The sequence below is a fragment of the Mustela erminea genome, chromosome 2 (assembly GCF_009829155.1).
Source record: "Mustela erminea isolate mMusErm1 chromosome 2, mMusErm1.Pri, whole genome shotgun sequence".
In the NCBI taxonomy this organism is placed as follows: domain Eukaryota; kingdom Metazoa; phylum Chordata; class Mammalia; order Carnivora; family Mustelidae; genus Mustela; species Mustela erminea.
This window is the reverse complement of record NC_045615.1, coordinates 159,092,853-159,115,015: the sequence shown is the minus strand read 5'-3', so window position 1 is coordinate 159,115,015 and position 22,163 is coordinate 159,092,853. Positions and strand designations below refer to the sequence as shown.

The 22,163-nt window shown below is 45.4% G+C and overlaps 1 protein-coding gene across 1 annotated transcript in view; it reads left to right on the top strand.

Annotated features, from left to right (window-relative positions):
• Positions 1–22,163, top strand: part of SCARB2 (scavenger receptor class B member 2) — a 72,686-nt gene that overhangs the window by 32,331 nt on the left and 18,192 nt on the right. The window contains exons 3-7 of the mRNA XM_032334618.1: positions 3,414–3,561; positions 4,663–4,851; positions 10,999–11,090; positions 15,696–15,815; positions 18,579–18,748. Of these exons, the coding sequence (XP_032190509.1) occupies positions 3,414–3,561; positions 4,663–4,851; positions 10,999–11,090; positions 15,696–15,815; positions 18,579–18,748 (719 nt within the window). The remainder of the gene's footprint in view (positions 1–3,413; positions 3,562–4,662; positions 4,852–10,998; positions 11,091–15,695; positions 15,816–18,578; positions 18,749–22,163) is intronic.

Genomic DNA, 22,163 nt, shown 5'->3' with positions numbered 1-22,163 from the left:
GTGATGTCCAGGAGCCTTGAACATCAGTAAGATTTATTAGCATCTACTAAGTATGAGGCACTTCAAGTACAGTTCCTTAATTAATTAATTGTGTAGGCATAAGATTTGCTTTGCCTTTTTTTTTTTTTTTAACTCTTGTCTCTATTTCTGGAAGTTTCTTTAGTGTTCTTGGATCTGTAGAGCGGTCATCTCTCCCTTCTTGCTCTCGGTCTGCTGTTCCCCAGGAGACCGCCCTGCTGGCGGCAGACTGTTGTGGAGGAGCCGTGGGCGAGAACGGGTAACCAGACTTGTTGCTAATATTGTTAAAATTCCCCTCCTTCCGCGGCGACCTCCCAAGGTGCCAGATAAGAGGCTTGGGAGGGGAAAGATTTTGGATTTCCTCCACCAGTCGCTGTTCTAAGAGAGCGAGGCCCCTCAGCATCCCTCCCGCGGCCGCTGCAGAGGGCGAGGCCCCTTCTGACCGCTAATGGCACTGTCCTCTTCCAGTTACAACACAGGCCGTATGTCAGTCATGCCTCAGGGTGGCTGGTGGCTGGGGAAGTCATGTGGTTCGCTGTGAGTGACCTGACATGGTCCCTCCGTGCCTGCCAAGGGAATTAAGTATCTCTGTGGTCTGGGAACCCTTGGCTTTGACCTTTTGAAATGTATTGAGAAACCAAGTTAAAGTTACCGAGGGCCTAAAGTGATTGGAACCTCTATGCTCAATTTCCCTTTAAAATGTTAGCTTCTGGGGCGCCTGGGTAGCACAGTAGGTTAAGGTCTCTGCCTTCGGCTTAGGTCATGATCCCAGGTCCTGGGATCGAGCCCTGCTTCAGGCTCTCTGCTCAGCAGGGAGCCTGCTTCCCCCTCTCCCTCTGCCTGCCTCTCTGCCTACTTGTGATCTCTGTCTGTCAAAAAAATAAATAAATAAATAAATAAAATTGTTAAAATATTAGGTTTTTATAGAGTAAACAATAAAGAAAACATTCAAAAAGCCATCTTCAGAGTCAGTGAATATAAACAAACATCCATGAAGCAGGCTCCAGGCTTGGAATTATTCTGGCCTCTAATTTCGTGACATCTGGGTTCAGTGAAAAATATATTAAAAGCTTTTGTGAGATTATCAGTTTTCATCATTCAACTGAAAACTTGGCAGAGTTCGTCCCTGGGCTTCTGCGCCTCGGGGGGCCGACTCCCCGCCCGCCTTTCTCGGAGTGCGAGCTGGTGTTCATCCTGGGGTTACTTTTCCTGTTTTCCTTAGCGGTCAGCGAGGCCACCGTGCAGTCCGGGCCGCAAGTACAAAAACTGTCCCCAGAGAAGGCTGTCCCCCCTCACCTCCCTGAAGGAGGCTCTGGGCCACTGGGGTTTCCATCTCGGGGCTCTGTCCTCAGAATCAGAGGCCAAGGGAATGGAACTGGTCGAGCTCGGGTCCCTCACCACGGCCAAGTGCAGGAGAGGAAGGAGCGCAGGCTCTGAGCGGAAGAGCAGGAAATGAATGGGCGTCAGCCGGCTGGTCTGCGGCTGACTGCTGGCCGGCCCCACGAGGCTGGCTGCCACATACGGCCTCTGTCCGGGTCTCTACTCTTCCCTCGTACCTGCAAGGGCGTGTAATTTCTCCTGTTCAGTATTTGTTAGAGGCATTCGTGGGTTTCAGCCCGCAGACACTTAAAAAGCACCTGTTAAGGGAGGCCACATGATGTGGCAGGAAGAGCCCCACGTGTGAGTTAGAAGACTTGGGTTCAAGGTCGGACTTCCCTAATGCCTGTCTGTGCTCTGTGTCCCCGTCTCTAACAGTGGGACAAAGCCGCTTAGCTCATCTGGGACACAGCGTTGTCATAAGGGCTGAATAAAGTCAAATGAAATCGTGTGGTTAAACCCTTGAAGGAGCCGTGCAGGGTCTGATATTTATTTATTGAGCATAGCTTGGTGCTTTATGATAAAGAGCAAAGACATCTATTTTAATGGATCTCTGTATTTACGTTTGTTATTTGCTTCTTGTCTGTTTTTATCTTAAATTCTAGGAACTGAGATATACAAGGTTCGTTAGTCTACCTGAGGCATCAAGATGAGTCCTGCCACAATCTAGACGATGTCGCTAAGCAGTTTAGTGCCAAAGACATGGTCCCTTCTGCTCTGCAGCATTCAGGGGTGTGGCCGTGGTCAGGAAAGGCCTGGGAGGAGGTCGGGGGTAACCTTTGTACCTTTGTCAGAATTATAAACTCTTATTGATTAGCTGTGTCCGATAGAAATATAATGTGAACCACATACTTAATTTAAGATTTTTCCTGTAGCTACATCTGAAGACAAAGCAAAAAGAAACAGGTACAATTAATATGAATAATGTATTTTTATTTTACCCACTGTATTTAAAGGAGTATCATTTCAAAGCAGGTAATCAATATAAAACAATTCAGGAGAGATTTTACACTCCTTTTTTGATGCTGTTTTGGAAATCTGGTGTGTCTTTTACCCTCACAACACGTCTCAGTTCCAATTAGCCACAGTTCAAGGGCTTAGGAGACCCGTGGCTGTGGGGTCAGACAGCGCAGCCCTAGATGGAACCAGAATAAGACAAGGCAAGCAGCAGAGACTGGAATTCAGTGAGCACCGGCTATGGACCAAGCAGGGCCAGGACTAGCAGTCATTCACTGGATGAACAAATTTATTGGATCCTGTTTTTATTTGGAATTTGGATATTTTGCTCATCATGAGTGTTTTTGCATTAATTTGGATTTTTAAAATATGCATTACAATATGATTTACCCTCATATTGTAGTGTTGTGTTCTGGTGCCTGTTCTATTTTGCATGCAAGGCAAGTGCCACACACACACACACACACACACACACACACACACACAGCCCTAGTGAGGTGCTGGCTCCAAGCACTTCCTGTGAACTTCCTAATACTCATCGGGGCATGAACTTGAACCAAACTGAACTATGTACCAAAAACAGGAGCCATCTCCTCTAATTTAAGTAAGCCTTGGGCATTTATTTTGTTCAATGAATTTTCAACTGAATTCAAGTTAGAAATAAAAAAGACTTTGGAAAATAAGTTGAAATTCAGACTGAATCTGTGAATTGAAAATTCTGAAAATTTTTTGGGCGCAAACTATAACACAGGAGGGAGTTCATGGGCCTTGATTTCCTGGTCGAGGGGACCCTGGACCATCGCGCCCCTGCCTCCCCCCTTGTAGGGGAAAAGAATGAAAAGGAGTGTTTTGAGAAGACTGTCCGAGGCCTCATTTCCTTCCTGCATTCCCCACATTCTACTTTAGTCTCCAGCCTTTACGGGGTCCTTATCTGCAGGCTCTCTCCGTAATGATGATAGTGGGAATGTTGTGTTGGAAAAAACTTTGATATTAAAAGAAAGGTCAAAAATTGCTTTTTACAGTGGTACGGATTTCAAACAGAATCCTCTTCTTTCTTTTAGGGAACTTAGAAACAAAGCAGATATTCAATTTGGAGATAACGGAACAACGATTTCTGCCGTTAGCAACAAGGCCTACGTTTTTGAACGAAATCAATCTGTTGGAGACCCTAAAGTTGACTTAATTAGAACGTTAAACATTCCCGCGGTGGTAAGTAAGCATTTTCGGTATGATTATTGTGGCTTTGAGAAGCAAGGAAAAAGCCCAGTTAAGGCTGTTACGTTTTTACATTTAAGAGTTATGAAGTTATGTTAAAAATAAATGTCTGTAAAAATATAAATACATTTTTACACTTCCCTTCCTTAGAGTTCAACTGAGACTTTTTCCAGACTTTTTCAAATGGTGACATAATCTCAAAGATGTTTTCAATGCTCCAAAGACAAGATCTTTTCAAGGGGTGACATAGTGCACATTTTAGGACTCCCCCGGCCCAGCTTCTTGCTGTGTGTTCAGGATCAGCTCTTGTGCAGATAAATATGGATTTTTTTAAATAGGGATGGGGGTGGGCAGGGAGTGAATAATTTTTTAAAGATGTACGTGCCCCTTGTTTCGGTTCGGAAGGTCCAGCCACAGAATTGGCATGCTACTTCTTAGTTTAGGTTTCGATCTTAGATTTTTTAAATTCCCAAAATATATACTGACCTTCTCCCCCCTTAATAAACAGCAGAGAGGGGGCTGAGTGCAGCCCAGCAGGGTTTCCCTGGCTCCCTTACAAGGACCAGCCCATCTAGGAAAGATGCAGGAGACCCAGGGGACCACTTCCCTGCTCCCTCCAGCAACCCCTCTGACGCTCCCACTCTGAGGCCTGGGTGGCGGCGACGCAGGCCGCCGGGCACTCAGGGCGGACCCAGGACCCAGACAGGACCAGAGCCTGGATTTGACCTCGTCCGGCTGCCTCGGCGGCGGGTCCGGCTCAGGGGGCGGCGGCGCGGCTACAAGCCTCTCTCCGTCCCCGGGCGCGGAGGGGACCGAGCCCCCTGCAGGCGGGCGGGCCGAGCCCACACGCACAGTCCGCGGTGCCCAGAAGGGACAGGACCCGAAGGGGCTTGTTCTTGCACACGCAGCCGGGGAGGCTCTTTCTGCCTGACTTTGCGGCTCTTCGGCCTCAGCATCGACTGTGACGCTTCCAGCCCTCTGTGCCGGAGGGAGGGGCCGTGGGGGGGGCTGTGGGGGGGAAGGGGGATGGGGGAGGGGCAGAGGAAGGGGGGAGGGGCGAGGGCTCCGCGCCCTGAACCTGCCTGTGCCCCTCAGACCGCCATGGAGTGGGCGCAGCTGCGCTTCCTGCGGGAGCTGATCGAGGCCCTGCTCCGGGCCTACCAGCAGACGCTCTTCGTGACCCACACGGTGCACGAGCTGCTCTGGGGCTACAAGGACGAGATCTTGTCCCTCATCAACGTCTTCAAGCCCGAGATCTCGCCCTATTTTGGCCTCTACTATGGGGTAAGTCCATGTTTCTTTCCAGAACCTCTTCACTGGGCTGGTGTGGGGGAGGGGCACCGCGCGCCGGGTGCGTCTTCGCCCTGGGCTCCTTCCCGGAGACGACCTGGCCTCCTGGAGGTCGTGCAGAGTCTGCGAAAAATAAGACCGTATTTAATTTTTAGGGGAAAACTGCTTCCCCCACAATTCCAACCTGCTTCCAGCACCGGCTCTGAACGAGCAGTTGCGGAAAACGCGCGGAGTGACTGTGCGCCTCCTCAGGCGGGTCTCTCCAAGTGTCAGGAATTCAGTGATGGGGCCAAGTCCCCACCGAGCCCCTGCGTCGCCTGACAGGGACGAGGAACGACACAGGGACGTGCGATCCGCAAGGGGTGGTGGCTCCGCGGTCCGTGTGCAGACAGGCCGTTCCCCGGAGTCCGGATGATCTGAACCTGTGTCGCGCATCTGTGATTTCTTAGGCTCCTCAGAGGAATTTTGTGTGGTTCCCGGCAGGTTTTATTCACTTTGACCTGAAATAAAAAACAAAAATTTCAGGTTTCAGGTAATTACTGTTCAGAGCATATGTTATTGCTGCCCGCGTTTCAGATGCATTTCAGTTCAAAGGAATTTTGAAAATCCGTCTTCCCTCCACCAAAAAAAATCCCAATAAAAATCAAAAACAAAAGCCTGTGTGAAGCGGAGAGTGAGAGGTTGGGAATGACAAACTTAAGAAGAAAGAGTTAGATGAAGGGGCAGGTCTGAGACTGTGACGCGTTTCCTCATCTTTAAGTTTGTGGTTATCCCCTGGTTCTCACTACTCAAGAACCTCACTCTTCTGCCGTCATCTTCTAGCATGTTCCTCCATGTCTGTGGCAAAGGCTGATGATACGGCCCCTGTGCCGTCAAGGGTATACAAAGCTTGGACACCATCCAAACAAAATAGTAAAAAAGTTTTTAACATGATTTATGTAAGAGTTGGGGGTCCTGGGACTAGGGCTGGGCTGAGCCTGAATCCTTCACTCTCGGTGAGCTTGATAAATGCTCCCTAGAAGATCCCATCTGACAGGAGCCCAGCTTCCGTAAGACCAGAGGAAGCACCAATTTCTTCTTAAACTGTGCTGGACCTCCCTTCTTGAAAAAACTTGAGGAGAACTTCCAAGGAGAGAGAGAAACGCAAGCAGTCTCCATGCCCAGCACAGAGCCCGGCTCAGGGCTCAGAGCTCACAACCTGATATCATGCCTGACCCCAGATCAAGAGACAGGTAGGTGCTTAGCTGACTAAGCCACCCACGTGCTCCAACAAAGCTTTCCTTAAGGCCCTCTGGGTCCCAGTGACTTCTGTCCACCTGCCAGGTAGATCCTGTCCCTAAGACCTCAGTATTTTTTAGGCAACTTTCCATCGTATAGCCTCCTTTTTATGTTTTTATATCATTGACTTCATCAGACTTATAACTAAGATCTTTCTGTATCTCTTTAAAATGTAACCCGCGTTTATGGACTCGTTAAGAAATTGGCATTTTTGGGGGCGCCTGGGTGGCCCAGTGGTTAAAGCCTCTGCCTTCGGCTCAGGTCATGATCTCAAGGTCCTGGGATCGAGTCCCGCATCAGGCTCTCTGCTCAGCAGGGAGCCTGCCTCCTCCTCTCTCTGCCTGCCTCTCTGCCTACTTGTGATCTGTCAAATTAAAAAAAAAGAAAGAAAAGAAAAAGAAATTGGCATTTTTTGCTTTCCCGAGGCAAGGATGTGTTGTTTTATGTATTTCTTTCTTCCTTCCTTTCTCTGTGCTTGCTCTTTGCCACTCGCAGACGCCACTGTACCCTCACAGGGCCCCGCTAGAGAAAAGCCCTGTCCCATTGCTCAGGTAGATTCGTATGTGGCATGGGAACAGAGCCAGGAACAGAGCATAAGACCTGCAAACAGAGGGCCTGGATTGACGTTCTGACTTTTTCACTTTATAACTGGGGGGCTACTTCTGAATCTTGGTTTCATCATGTGTGACTTAAGGCTCACAGTGTCCACGGTTCCAAAGCTGTTTTGCAAGGCTAAGTGCGAAGTCCATAAAAATGCTTGCGAAACTACAAACCACGGTACGCATTGCAGGAGTCACGGTCCTTTCCCCCCCACGACTGGCTCCAGAGAGGACCCTGAATTCGTCTGAGTGACCGCTGAATCTTTCCATTTGGGCCCCAGAGACACTACCTGCGGTGGTGTTGGGGAAAAGGCAGTGTCTCTGGTCGGTTTGTCATCTGCTCTGGTCAAATACTGATCTTCAGCCAATAGCACGGGAGTTCACACCTGCGCCGCCATCCATCCGAAGACGGGGACAGGCCGCGTCGGGGGAGGCACACCGACCTCGGCACCCACTCTTTTGCCCCTGCCTGAGCCTGGCCAAAATCCTTCCTGACTCCTGGTGGGCTTGTGGGAGCCTTCCCCTTGGATGTACCAGGCCATTGAGCGCTCTTCTCCAAAGACTCTCATGAGGAGACAGCCAGAGACGATTACTGGGGAGGGACCGGGGTCCGAGGACGAGCAGGAGAAGTGGCGCAGACATTGGCACAGAGCTTCCGAGAAGGACCAGGTTAAATATTAGATGCTCACACTGCGTTTTGCAGGGCCAATCAGCATGGTTTTACCCATTGATTTTAGGGCATCTCTGTTCTTGGCATTAGAGCACACACACACCTCCCACTGGAGGTGGGTTCTGGGTGTATAAAATTCTAGTTGTCAGAAAGTGCCTTTGAGAGGCCAGCCCATCCAGCCCGTCCTTCGGGGGTGGGGGTGAGGGTCAGGCTTCTGTTACAGTCGTGGTAGGACAGCGGTGGTCCTAGCTCAGGGCCCCCTCCGTCTCCCGCAGTAATGTGTTCTTGCACCCAGCGCACATCCGTGCCAGGACAACACAAAACCTCTTTATTCCTGCTTGTCCTCAAAGAACAAACGTTCCAGCAAGAGACAAGCATTCTCATGCAGTGTCTGACTCTCAGGAAGAAAACAGCTGGGGAGAACCCTTTCTGAATTTCTGTGAAACATTTAAATGCTTTTCTACTTTGCTTAGCCCCTATCTGAGTTAAGTGAAGGACTTTAGGAATCAGCATCCATTCCGTTTTTTATAAAATTGGTCATTCAGCCTTTTTTTACACAGAGTATTTGAATTTTCTCTAAGTTGGTATAATGTTCCCAGTGCTCTCCCTAAAATGTCCTTTCCCTCATATCTTAAAGTCACTTGAAGCTTCATGTGGGGAACACGAGGTGACCATTATGGAGGTGGACCGAGTTGATATATTGGCATAGTTGGTGCAATTATGTTAAATGATGGAAACAAGAACCAAAGTAGGCAAAACACACGAAGAGAATTCACAAAGGGTCTGAATTTAAGGCAGAGCTGAATGATGTGAGAAGAGGATTCAACCTCAGGGAATAGAGAGATGCAAAAGGAGATAAGAAACCTTGTTCTTTTGGGTTCATCTAATTAGCGGAGTTTAACAAAAGCTACTTGGGGAATGTAAACTGATGGACTCTGCTATTTTCACCACCTTCTAACAGGCTGACCTTGAACAACTTGATAAAATGTATCAAAAGGCTTAAACATGTTGGTGCTCTTTTCTCTAGTGATTTTATTTCTATGGGTCTGTGTAGAAAACAAAAGTACTGACAGTGCTTTTAAGCATAAAGATATTCATACAATATTATTTGTGGTAGCAAAAAAATTCAAAATTAAATATCCAATAATAGAATAATTATTTCTACGTAATGTTGTGGAGTCATTAAATTATACCTCTGAAGAACTTCTGATAACAGGGGAAATAATGTTAAGTAAAAAACTGTGTTGGGGGGGGGGGGCGGCGCAGGGCGCCTGGATGGCTCAGTAGGTTAAGCCTCTGCCTTTGGCTCAGGTCATGATCTCAGGGTCCTGGGATAGAGCCCGTATCGGGATCCCTGGTCAGCTGGGAGCCTGCTTCTCCCTCTCCCTCTGCCACTCCCTCTGCTGTGTACCCTCTCTCTCTCTCAAATAAATAAATAAAACGTTAAAAAAAAAATGTGACTTGGAGAGAATGTGCAGGTAAAGAAAGCTTACTTGGAAAAGGGGCTACATTGATGCCACTTTCTTCTGTTGGAACTGAAGTATAATAGGGCCCTGGCCTTGGACTTGTGCACCCAATTATATATAAGATATAATTCACTTATCATAAATTCACTACTTTAGAGTGGACAATTTAGCAGTTTTTAGTATAGTCACAAGATTGTGCAACCACCACCACTAAGTAATTTTAGAGTATTTTTGTCATCCTGCCCCCAAATACCACATAATCAGTAGTCACCTCCATTTCTCCTGTTCCACTGATCTACTTTCTGTCTCTATGGATTTGCCTGCAAATCTACAGACATTTTTTAATAGTTAAAAGGTTTGTGTCTTTTCTGGTTTTCTTTTTGCTTCTGCAAAGAAAAGTAAGATCATGCTTTTTGTTGGAGACAGAACACAAGAAATCCCCCCACACATGTGCACAACCTCTCTCCTGCCCCTTTGGGGTGCTGGGACCGCTGGCGCTGAACAGGAGTGGCCAGGCTGGCCCCGGCTGAGAGAGGAGAAGAGTCAGGGCTCTGTGTGGGAGCTTCTTCAGAGCCAGAGAGGAAGGGAGTTTGGGAATGGGGCTTGGCTTTGTTGGGCAAAAAATAATATTAAAAAAACTCAACATACATGCCTGCTCTCCATATGGGGCCAAGAGGCACTGCTTCTGATGGACGCATCTCTGGGAGTTGGACATTCATATGCAAGTTGTACCTTCCTGTAAGTGGAACCATACAATATCCCACCTTTGTGTCTGACTTCTTTTATTTAGCATCACGTTTACCAGGTTCATCCAAGTTGTAGCAGGTATAGCCCTTAATTCCTTTTATGGCTGAGTCCTATTCTGTTTTACGCATAGGCCATACTTTGCTTATCTGCTCATCAGTTGTTGGGTGTTTGGGTTCTTTCTACATTTTGGCTCTTAAGAATAATGCTGCTCTGAACATTCATGCACAAGCTTTGTAGGGACGTTGACTATCTACCTTGGAATGGAATTCTCTTGGGTGTACAGGGAGGAGTAGAATTTGGGGTCATATGGTAATTCTGTTTGATTTTTGAGGAACCACCAAATTGTTTTCCACAGCAGCTGCACTGTTTTCCATTCCCACCAGCAGTGTGCGAAGGCTCCCATTTCTCCAGATCCTCACCATTGTTTGTTATTTTCCTTAAGATTTATTTATTTTAGAGGGAGAGCATGAATGGGAGTGGCAGAGAGAGAGGGAGAGAGGATCTCAAGCAGACTCCACAATGAGAGCAGAGCCTGACACGGGGCTCAGTCTCATGACCCCGAGATCATGGCCTGAGCTGAAACCAAGAGTTGGACGCTTTACTGACTGCACCACTCAGGCGCCCCATTTTCTTTTTTTCTTTTATCGCCATCCTGGTGGGTGTGAAATAGTGTTGTGGCTCTGATTTGCATTTCCCTGAAGATTGGTGGTGTTGAGCATCTTTTCATGAACTTGTTGGCCATTCAGATATTTTGGAGAAATGTCTCTTCAAATCCTTTGTCCATTATTTAATTGGGCTCCTACTTTTTAAAACCATATGTAGTAATAGAATTCATATGGTATTTAGTCAGATAGTCACCTTATTCCTGGTTCAGTCTTCTGTAACAATCACACCCAAATAGGATGGTTTTGTGAAGCTTAAGTTTCTCAGTTACTGTATCATCAGGGTTCTCCGGAAAAACCGAATCAGTAGGAGATCTAGATCTACTACCTATATCTGTAATATCTATCTAAGATTTATATGTATTAAGGAATTGGCTTATGCATTGGTGGGGGCAGCAGGTGGCTGGTCTGAAATCCATAAGATGGGCTGGCAGGCTAGAAACTCAGGCAGGTTTTCTAAATTGCATAATTGGGAATTCCTTTTGCCCAGTAAACCTCAGATTTTGTTTTTAAAACCTTCAGCTGATTGGTTGAGTCCACCCACATTATCAGTGGTAATTTACTTGAAGTCAACTGATTTTAATATTAATCATATCTACAAAATACAACACTATCTAGACTAGTGTCTGACCAGGCAACTGGGCACCATATTCTACCAAGTTGACACATAAAATTAACAATCATGGTTTCTTAAAATGATCCTGTTCACTCATTTTCAGAAAAATGGGACTAATGATGGAGACTATGTTTTTCTAACCGGAGAAGACAATTACCTTAACTTTTCAAAGATTGTGGAATGGAATGGAAAAACGTAAGTGTAACAATTTACTAGTGTAATTATTTTTTAAATTTCTGTTTAAATTGAATGTCCATTTATATATTATTTCAAAAAATATTAACACTGTCATTTTTTTGCATGAAAACTCTATAAATATGTAAAATATCTTTGTAATTACTATTGTATAAATCAAGATTGGGGCAACACACTTTATAAATTAAATATCAGTGTTTTGTAGACTGCTCATGGCAAGGCATGCGTTACAAGCAGTGAAAACTTTGACTTTCCACGTGGTCATTGAATGATGTGTAGCTATAGCACAGATACTTTAAAACCACTTGTTTTGGGGGGAGAGGGAAGAGTTTCTCTTTTTTAATTTAATTTAGTGATTGTGGATTGTTCACGTGTTTTTCTTTAAGGGTAAAAATACATGTGAGTTCACCATCATGGTATTCCAGAAATATATTTTAACATTTATAACTTAAACTACTTCCAAAAAGTTGCTGAGACAGCTTGCAATAAAGCTACATATAAGCCAAGATACTTTAAGTCAGAGGAATTAGAAACCCTGGAGAGAAAAGGAGGGTAGTTCTTCAGGGACAGAAGTAAGAGGAACTTGAACATTAAAAATTTCTTCTTGAACATTAAAAATTTACATCTAAGCTTTCCAGAAATATGGGCAAAAAAACCTGGCGTGGAATATAAGGGAACCTCTCTGTGCTACCTTTGCAATTTTTCTGTAAATCTGAAACTATTTTTAAATAAAAGTTTATTTAAATTTTAAAAAGCACCCATATCTGTGTACATAAACATACGTTTGTGTACACACACTTCAAAATAGGTCAGATCCCTTAAAGAATATGTGAGAAGCTGGTAACAGTGTTGCCCCTGGAGGGGGATATGTGGATGGCCAGGGCACTGGCCCCAGGGAGATTTACTAAAAGTGGATTTTGTTTTAGACTCAACCTGTTATTTTCTTTCTTATCTTTTAATAGCACAGTATTATTCTTTTAAATGTGTATCACAATTATTGATACAGTTATAATATAATGATATAGTGTTTGGTATATTGGACGTTTTTCTGATTTATGTCTGTTCTACCCTCAGATTTTTATGGTTCATTTTTAACAATATTTTCAGACAAAATTGAAAGCTGTCTGTTTGTCTCTTCTCCTCCCAAACAGAACACTATCGACCAGTTGTGTAACATGTCACACCCCTCTTCCATGCTGTTTCACATTCTTTGTAAGCCAAATATAAGTAAAATGTTTATTATGTTTATAGTAAATAATTAATAAGCCTGTTTTACTAACTTTCCTTTTTTAATTTTCCGGGCAGTTTTACTGAAATTCTAGTTAGTTAACCTACTGTGCAACATTAGTTTCAGGTGTACAATATAGTGACTCAGCACTTAAACCTACGACACCCAGTGCTCTTCACAAGTGCCCTCCTTAGTCCCCACCCCCATCTAGCCCATCCCTCCGGCAGCCCTGTTTGTTCTCCGTAGTTAAGAGTCTCCTCTGCTTTATTTTTCCCTTCATCTATATTCACTGTTTTGTTTTCTTAAATTCCACAGACAGTGAAATCATATGGTATCTGTCTTTCTCTGACTTATTTTGCTTAGCATAATGCACTCTAGCTCCAACCACATCATTGCACATGGCAAGATTTCGTTCCCTTTATGGCTGAGTCATATTCCGTTGAACGTACGTGTATCACCTCTTCTTTACCCATTCATCGGTTGGAGGACATTTGGACTCTTTCCTTAACTTGGCTATTGTTGGTAATGCTGCTATAAATGCTGGGGGGCCTGTGCCCCTTTGAATCTGTATTTCTGTATCCTTTGGGTAAATACCTGGTTGTGCAGTTTCTGGGTGGTAGAGTAGCTCTATTTTCAACTTGGAGAGGAACCTCCGTACCGTTTTCCAAAGTGGCTGCACCAGTTTGCGTTCCCACCAACAGTGTAAGAAGGTTTCCCTTTCTTCACATCCTCACCAATATCTGCTGTTTCCTGTGTGGTTAATTTTAGCCGCTCTGACAGGTGTGAGGTGGTAGCTCATCATGGTTTTGATTTGTATTTCCCCACTGATGAGTGATGTTGACCATCTTTTCATCTGTCTCTTAGCCATCTGCATGTCTTCTTTGGAAAAACTCGTGTCTAATGCCCATTTCTTAACTGCACTAAAAAAAAATATATATTCTGCTGCTTTAGGGTATATAATAATATTATATAATATATATTAGACATATTATGTAATATATTAGATATTATTTATCTAATTATAAATATATAGATAGATAATATCTAATAGATATCTTATATTTAATATATATCTAATGTATAATATATTATATACTGTAGTATTATAATATATTCTCTATATATTCCCTATTCTTTTTTCTCTATATGTATTAAGTCCATCTGGTCCAGTGTGTCATTCAAAGCCATTGTTTCCTTGTTGATTTTCTGCCTAGATGATCTGTCCATTGCTGTGAGTGAGGTGTTAAAGTCCCCTACTATTACTGTATTGTTATCAATGAGTTTATGTTGGTTATTAATTGATTTGTTTAATTGGGTGCTCCCACATTAGGGGCATAAAGATTTATAATTGTTAGGTCTTGTTGGATAGACCCCTTTATTATGCTATAGTGCCCTTAGTCATCTCTTGTTACACTCTTTGGTTTAAAATCTAGTTTGTCTCATATAAGTACGGCCACTCCAGCTTTCTTTTGATGCCCACTGGCATGATAAGTGGTTCTCCATCCCCTCACTTGCAATCTTCAGGTGTCTTTAGGTCTAAAATGAGGCCCTAACTCTTAATCATGGGAAACAAACTGACGGTTGCTGGAGGGGAAGAGGTGGGGCGCGGAGGTAACTGGGGGGTGGGCGTTAAGGGGGGCACGTGATGTGATGGGCTCTGAGTGTTACATGAGACGGATGAATCACTGACCTCTACCTCTGAAACCAACAACACATTATTGTTAATTTTTAAAATAATAGTAAATCGATAAATAAATATAAATAAAGAACTACAGAGGAAATAAATAAATGTCACATGCACGGAAAAAAGAAAAGAGAATCGTCTCTTGCAGGCAGCAATTGATGGGTCTTATGTTTTTTTTCATCCATTCTGATACCCTGTGTCTTTCAATTGGCACATTTAGTCCATTTACATTCAGAGTGATTGTTGGTGATACAAGTTTAGTGCTGTTGTATTAGCTGTAAAGTCAGTGTTTCTGGAGATTTTCTCTGTTCCTTTCTAGTCTTTGTTGCTTTGGGGCTTTCTTTCCCACTCAAAGAGTCCCCTTCAATCTGTCTGTGCTGACAGGGGAGAAAACTGGTGGCAGCCCGCTCTCTCATCCCCAAAGAGGGGCATGCGCGCCCACCATTGTCCAGGAAGCCTCCAAGAGGAGCAAACTCTCCCCTCGTTTGTCCCGACATCCCTCATGTCCCTGCCTTCACCTTGTCAGCGTCTGAGCCTCTGCCCACCCGGTGGCACCGTGGCTTTTGTCTCAGGACCGCCAGCTGGGTTTCAAAACTCCAAATTTTAGGGACCCAGCATGGCACAGATGGGCACTGATCCTCTGGGGGAGGGTCTTGCCATACTGCAGCTGGTGCCAGTTTGTCGCAGAAGGGCGGTCACACGCACGCGCAGGGGCTTGGAGTTTACAGTAAAGCACAGTAAAAAGTCCGCAGCTGTGCTAGTGGCCCGCAGCAGGTGTCTCTGCTCCTGTGCTGATGAACGGGACAGCACATTGGCACCTGCTGGCTCCTTTGTCTCGAGAGAGGCAATGCCACTTCTCCCAAGTGCACTCCAAGAAGGGAACCGTCTCTCCTCGTGCCACGCGGGGGATCCTCCGACCACACTGTCTGCTCTTGGGCCTCACCTGCGAGGCTTCACCCCAGCAATGGTGCAGAATTCTAACATTTTAGACGTAAAAACTTGTGATTATCCCAAGTTTTCCCTGTCAGTGGTTTTGGGGAATTGTTTTTCTTGTGCGATAACCTGCAGCCTGTGCCCCTTTTCTGTCTCTCTCTCTGTGATCAGGGGCCCCTCTCCCCTCAGCACTGGCGATTCTTTTCTCCCTATATCACAACCCCACATCTCCTACCTTCCATGACGTGGCCCCTTTTCTCCCTCTCGTTGTGCAGTTTGTCCTCTCAGTCCTCAGATTGGTTTCCTGGTGTTCTGAGTGATTTGCTGTTCAGCTAACTGTGTTTGAGAGATGGGGCAAGCATAAGGCCCTCCTTCTACTCTGCCACCTTAAGTCCGTCCTCAAGAGCCGATCATACCTATCCCAAACTCTGCTGTGAGTGGACTAGCTCTGAACAAGGCTGTCGTGCATGCTAAACTGAATCACTATTTTAAGAAAAAGTATTTCTAAACCACGACATAGGATATTCTTTTTTGCAGGAAGGAAAGAGGGAGTTTTAGACGTTGCCTCTATCAGAATGGATTTGGGGATCAGGTGCCTACCTTCTTGATCCAATCCCTAACCAGAGTCCCCCTTGTGTCTGCGTGTAAATAAGCTTCTGTGGGTAGTTGGCTCCCAATTAAGGCTTGAAAAGTCCCGACCATCTGTAAAGATCTAAAATCGAATGTGACAGTCTCCTCTTCCTGTGCTCCTCAATCACAGGTCCCTTGACTGGTGGACAACAGACACATGTAATATGATCAATGGAACAGATGGAGATTCTTTTCACCCCTTGATAGACAAAGACGAAATTCTTTATGTCTTCCCATCTGAATTTTGCAGGTAAGAACTTTCCAGATAAGTTATTTGACTGTAGGACCACCAAAAGGGTGAGGAATATAGGCAGCTACCCTCCGTAGGCCTGGGCATTCCTGCTTAATCAATGACAAATGCTGGGGCGCCTGGGTGGCTCAGAAGGTTAAAGCCTCTGCCTTAGGCTCAGGTCATGATCTCAGGGTCCTGGGATCGAGCCCCGCGTCGCGTCGGGCTCCCCGCTCAGCGGGAAGCCTGTTTCTCCCTCTCCCTGTGCTGCTCCCCCTCCTTGTCAGTGGATTTGAACGCCAGCTCCAACTCCTACAGCTGTGCCACCTTGGGAAGGTCGTCCAGCCACCCTGTGCCTCACTTTCCTCATTTGTAAAACAAAGACAGAAGCAGCTGCCTGCCTTGGGAGTTGTCCTCGGCGCAGATGTGTCACTGTCGGTGAAGCGCTTCGCCCTGGGCCCGCTGGACGGTGTCCATGTCCAGAGGCGGCTCTTAGTGACTATGACAGGCGCTGTCCAGTGTGATACCGGTCAGCGGTCAGCTACGCAGGAGATCACTCAGACCGTTGTCTAGTTCAAGTTTGCAGGCATTTGCTGAGCTGTCACTTCCCTTGGATGGTACCTGCTCCCACTTGCCCTGTAAGCTCTCCCTCTCTCCCCCTGCTCCTTCATGATTCTGGCTCCTCTCTGGGAGGAAGGAGGAAGGCACCCTGCTCTCCATCCGGATTCCTGTCCCCCCTCGGCCCCTGCCCTTTCTCCGCCCGTCACCCCAAACTGCCGGAACGAGCGGCTGACTCGCCCCACCTCCACATCCGCCCCACTTACCCCGCAAGCCCTTTCATGGAGCTCCTCAAAATCCCAAGGGGTTTAGTCTCATTTGACACTGTCGGTCCAGTGTTCTGAAGAATGGCTGTTCTGGGGTTCTGTGGCTCACACGATGGCAGCGCCTGGCCGGCCAGCCCTGCCGGGGACAGTGGTGGCATCCTAAATCTGAGTGATTTGCTCCTGCGTCCGCTGTGATGTCTCCCCAGAAGGAGCTCTGGCATCGGCTCCCGCCGCTCCGTCCCTGCTGCCCGTGCCTCGTTCCCGGCCTTTCCGGCTCCCCCACAGGACACCACAGTCCCCCTCTGGCTGTCTGCCCTTGACCGTATGTGTCTGTGGAAGGACAGAAGGGTCAGAAATGCCCTGGAACGCAGTGAGTGCAATGAGGCAACCTAGAAGCGCCAGAGCAGGCTCTTTTTTTTTTAATTTTATTCATTTATTTGACAGACAGAGATCACAAGCAGGCAGAGAGGCAGGCAGAGAGAGGAAGGGAAGCAGGGTCCCCGCAGAGCAGAGAGCCCAATGTGGGGCTTGATCCCAGGACTCTGAGATCATGACCTGAGCTGAAGGCAGAGGCTTTAACCCGCTGAGCCACCCAGGTGCCCCCATTGGAGGCTTTTTAACAGACTTGGTGCAGCGGAAACATGTTCTTATCTGACACGACCACTTTTTTTTTTTTTTACGATTTTTAAAAATTTATTTGTGATAGAGCGAGAGCGGGAACACAAGCAGGGGAAGCTGGAGAGGGGGGAAGCAGGCTCCCCACTGAGCAGGGAGCCCGACGCGGGGCTCGATCCCAGGACCCTGAGACCATGACCTGAGCCGAAGGCAGACACTGAACAACTGAGCCACCCAGGCGCCCCCGACACGACCACTTTTGATGTGCTCTTTGACAATGTTAGTAAAGCCGAGGACACGGAGACGCCATGGTGCCCCACTGCTCTGCGTCAGCTCCCTGGCTGGGACAACGCCTGTGCGGAGCTGTAAGGAGACACGCATTGGAAAGTTCATCGCAGTGTGGTTTTAGGTTTGGGAGTGGAAAATCGGAAGCGACCTAAGGCACTCTAAAAAGGAGAACATAAATTGTGGTGTAGCCATATGAGGGGATACCAGAAAGATTTAAAATACAATATATCTTATAATTAAAATATAAGTCTTAATAATATAATATTGAACGAAGAAGCAAATTACAGGAAGAGAATACGCGTGCCGTTTATATAACACTTCCGTAGAGCAGACCGTGCCGCGCGTTGTTCATGAATGTGCACGTTTGTGAAAGGGTTAAGACCTGCAAAGGAGAGGATAGACCCCAAGTTCAGGACAGCAGTTACCCCTGAGGGCGCAGGGAAGCGTTGGAGTCGAGAGTGTCACACTGGAGTCGAGAGTGTCACACTGGAGTCAGGAGCGTCACACCGGAGTCGGGAGCGTCACACCGGAGTCGGGAGCGTCACACCGGAGTCGGGAGCGTCACACCGGAGTCAGGAGTGTCACACTGGAGTCGGGAGCGTCACACTGGAGTCGGGAGTGTCACACAGGGGCGCCTGCATGGCTTGGTCGGTCCAGCGTCTGCCTTCGGCTCCGGCCACGGTCCCAGCGCCCTTTGCTGCCTTTTCATCTTTCGCTTTGTCCCCGCCTCCCCCTTGCTTCTGCTTCGTCCACACTGACTCGTGTCCGTGCTGGTCTGGACGACGCTTCGATTTCTTTCCGTGTGAGTCTCCGTCCTGAATGTCCTCTTCATTTTCTACCGCTCCTTTTCCTCGCCTTGGCCTGGTGTGGCTGTTACTCCACTTGCTGCCTCTTAAACTTCTTTCCTGATCATTTCTCTTCTACCCCAAGTGGCTTGGGTTCCTTTCAAGCCTTCTTTTGCATCTTCACTGCCCGCCTGTAGCCCGTGGACTTGAGCCACGTTGTGCCCGCGAACAGTTGTTAACGCGCTGGCTCTTCTGTTCTTCCCTCCTACCAGATCCGTGTACATAACTTTCAGTGACTTCGAGAGTGTGCGGGGCCTGCCTGCCCTCCGCTATAAGGTGCCTGGAGAGATACTAGCCAACAGCTCGGACAATGCCGGCTTCTGTGTGCCCAAAGGAAACTGCCTGGGCTCGGGAGTTCTGAACATCAGCATCTGCAAGAACGGTAAGGCCAGGGGAGGGACGTGACCCTGTCGCCTCGGACGCAGGCTTAGTTCCTCAGCAAAGAATGTTCTCAGCCCACATGAAAGAGTGATTCCGACTTTTCCAGAATAATATTTCATAATGTGGCTGTAGAATGGTAAACTACTGGCTTTTCTGCATTGCTTGTTTTTAAAAAAAAAAAAATGTAAGGTATAACTGACATATAACATTGCATTAGTTTCTGGTATACACTCTAATGATGCGTGATTTGTATATATTGTAAAATGATCGCTGCACTGAGTATGCTTAACATCCATCACCACACACAGTTACAAAGACAAATGTTTTTCTTGTGACAAAGACTCGTGAGACCTGTCCTCTTAGCAAGCTGTAAACATGCAGTACAAGTAACTGTAGTCACTATGTCGTGTGCTACATCCCCGAGATCTTTATTTTATAACTGGAAATTTGCATCTGTTGAACCCCTTTCCCTCAACCCCACCGTCTCTGACGACCTCTGATCTGTTCTCTGTTTCTATGAGCTTGCTTTGTTGTTGCTGCTGTTCCTAATTTCCACAGGGAAGTGAGATTGTAGATGCTTGTCCTTGTCTGATTCATTTCACTTAGCATCATGCTCCCAAGTTCCACCCATGTTGTTCCACATGGCCAGATTTCATTCCTTTTGTGGCTGAATAGTATTCCACTGCGTGTGTGTGTGTGTGTGTGTGTGTGTGTGTGTGTACACCACACGTATTTATTCATTCACCCATTGATGGACAGTTAGGTTATTTCCATATCTTGGTTATTGAAAATAATTCTGCAATGAACATAGGGTGCATATATCTTTTCAAATTAGTTTTTAGTTTCTTTGGGTAAATACCCAGAAATGGAATTGCTGGATTGTATGGTAGTTCTGTTTTTAATTCTTTTAAGATTTTATTTTTATTTATTTCTTAGACAGAGAGAGGGAGAGTGTACCTGCAAGCAGGAGGAGGGCAGAGGCAGAAGGAGAGGGAGAATCTCCCGCAGACTCTGCCCTGAGCGTGGTACCTGACGCGGGGCGTGATCTCATGACCCTGAGATCATGACCTTAGCCGAAATCAAGAGTCTGACTCTCAACCAACTAAGCCACCCAGGTGCCCCTATTTTTAATTTTTTGAGGACCCTCAAAAAATTATATCATCTCTCTCTATATTTTCTATATACTGTGGCTGCACCAATTTACATTGCCACCAGCCGTGCTCAACATCCTCACCAACACCGGTGGTTTCTTGTGTTGTTGATTTTAGCCATTCTGACAGGAGAGAGGTGATACCTCATTGTGGTTTTGGTTTGCATTTCCCTGATAATTAATAATGTTGAGCATCTTTTCGTGCCATTTGTATATCTCCTTCGGGAAAAAAGTCTATTCGGATCTTCTGCCCATTTTTTAAATTGGATTGTTTGGATTTTCTTGCTCTTGAATTGCAGGAGTTCTTTATATATTTTGGATGGATGTTAACCCTTTACAGGTACATGATTTGCAAGTATTTTCTCCCATTCAGTAGGTTGCCTTTTCATTTTTATTGGTGGTTTCCTTTGCTGTGTAAAAGTTTTTTAGCTTGATGTAGTCCCATTTGTTTATTTTTGCTTTTGTTGCCTTTGCTTTTAGAGTCAGATCCAAAAAGCCATCACCAAGTCTTGTGTCATGGAGCTTACTGCCTATGTTTCCTTCTAGGAGTTTTATGGTTTTGGTCTCACATTCAAGACCTTAATCTGTTTTGAGTGTATTTTTGTGTGTGGTGTAAGATAGTGGTCCAGTGTCATTCTTCTGAAAATTGTAACAGGAAAGAAATTTAAGAAGACACAAATAAATAGATAAGATATTCCATGTTCATGGATTGGAAAAACTAATATTGTTAAAATGCCCATACTATCCAAAGCAATTTACTTTGTGTCATTCTTCTGCATGTGGTTGTCCAGTTTTCCTGACATTCATTGAAGACTCTGTTTTTTCCCCATCGAATGTTCTTAGCTTCTTTTTGATAAATTAATTGGCCACATGTGCATGGGTTGTATTTTTGGGTTCTCTATTCTGTTCTAATGACCTATGTTTCTATTTTATGCCAATACTGTACTCTTTTGATTACTATAGCTTTGTAATATAGTTTGAAATCAAAGAGTGTGATATTTCCAGGTTTGTTCTTCTTTGTTAAGATTGCTTTGGCTACTTGGGGGTCTTTTGTGTTTCCACACAGTTTTTAGGATTGTTTATTCTATTTCTGTGAAAAATGCCTTTGGAATTTTGATAATGATTGCATTGAATTTGTAAATTGCTTTGGATAGTATGGGCATTTTAACAATATTAGTTTTTCCAATCCATGAACATGGAATATCTTATCTATTTATTTGTGTCTTCTTAAATTTCTTTCCTGTTACAATTTTCAGTGTACAGGTCTTTTACCTCCTTGCTTAGATTTATTCCAAGGTATTTAATTCCTTTTGATGTTATTGTGACTGGGATTATTTTATCTTTCTTTATTTTTTTCTGGTATTTTATTTACTTGTCAGAGAAGAGGGGAAAGAGAGAAGAGAGGGTGAAGAGAGAGAGAGAGAGAACCTAAGCAGGGGGAGAGGTAGAGGGAGAAGCAGACTCCCAGCTGAGCAGAGAGCCCGATGCAGGGCTCAATCCCAGGACTCTGGGATTGTGATTTGAGCCGAAGGCAGATACTTAACCGACTGAGCCACCCAGGCATCCCTGGGATTATTTTCTTAATTTCTCTTACTGAGAATTCATTATTAGTATTACAGTAACACAACTGACTTTTATATATTGATTTTTTTTTTTTTAATCTTGCAACTTTACTGAATTTGTTTTTTAGTTCCGGCAGTTTTTTGATAGAGTCTTTCAGGTTTTCTTTTTCTTTTTCTTTTTTTTTTTTTAAAGATTTTATTTATTTATTGACAGATCACAAGTAGGCAAAGAAGCAGGCAGAGAGAAGGGGAAGCAGGCTCCCCACTGAGCAGAGAGCCTAATGTGGGGCTCCATCCCAGGACTCTGAGATCATGACCCAAGCTGAAGGCAGAGGCTTAACCCACTGAGCCACCCACATGCCATGAGTCTTTGGGGTTTTTTACATATGATATCATGTCATCTGCTAATAGTGACAGTTTTACTTCTTCTTTACCAATTTGGATGCCTTTTATTTCTTTATCTTGCCAGAGTAATTACTCTGGCTAGGACTTCCAATACTATGTTGAATAAAAGTGGCAAAGATAGGTAATCGTCCCTTGTTCCTGATTCTAGAGGAATAGCTTTAAGCTTTTCACTGTTGAGTATGATGTTAGCTGTGGGCTTGTTGTATATGACCTTTATTAGGTTGAGAGATGTTCCCTCTATATCTAATTTATCATGAGTTTTTATCATAATGGATATTGAATTTTGCCGTATTCTTTTT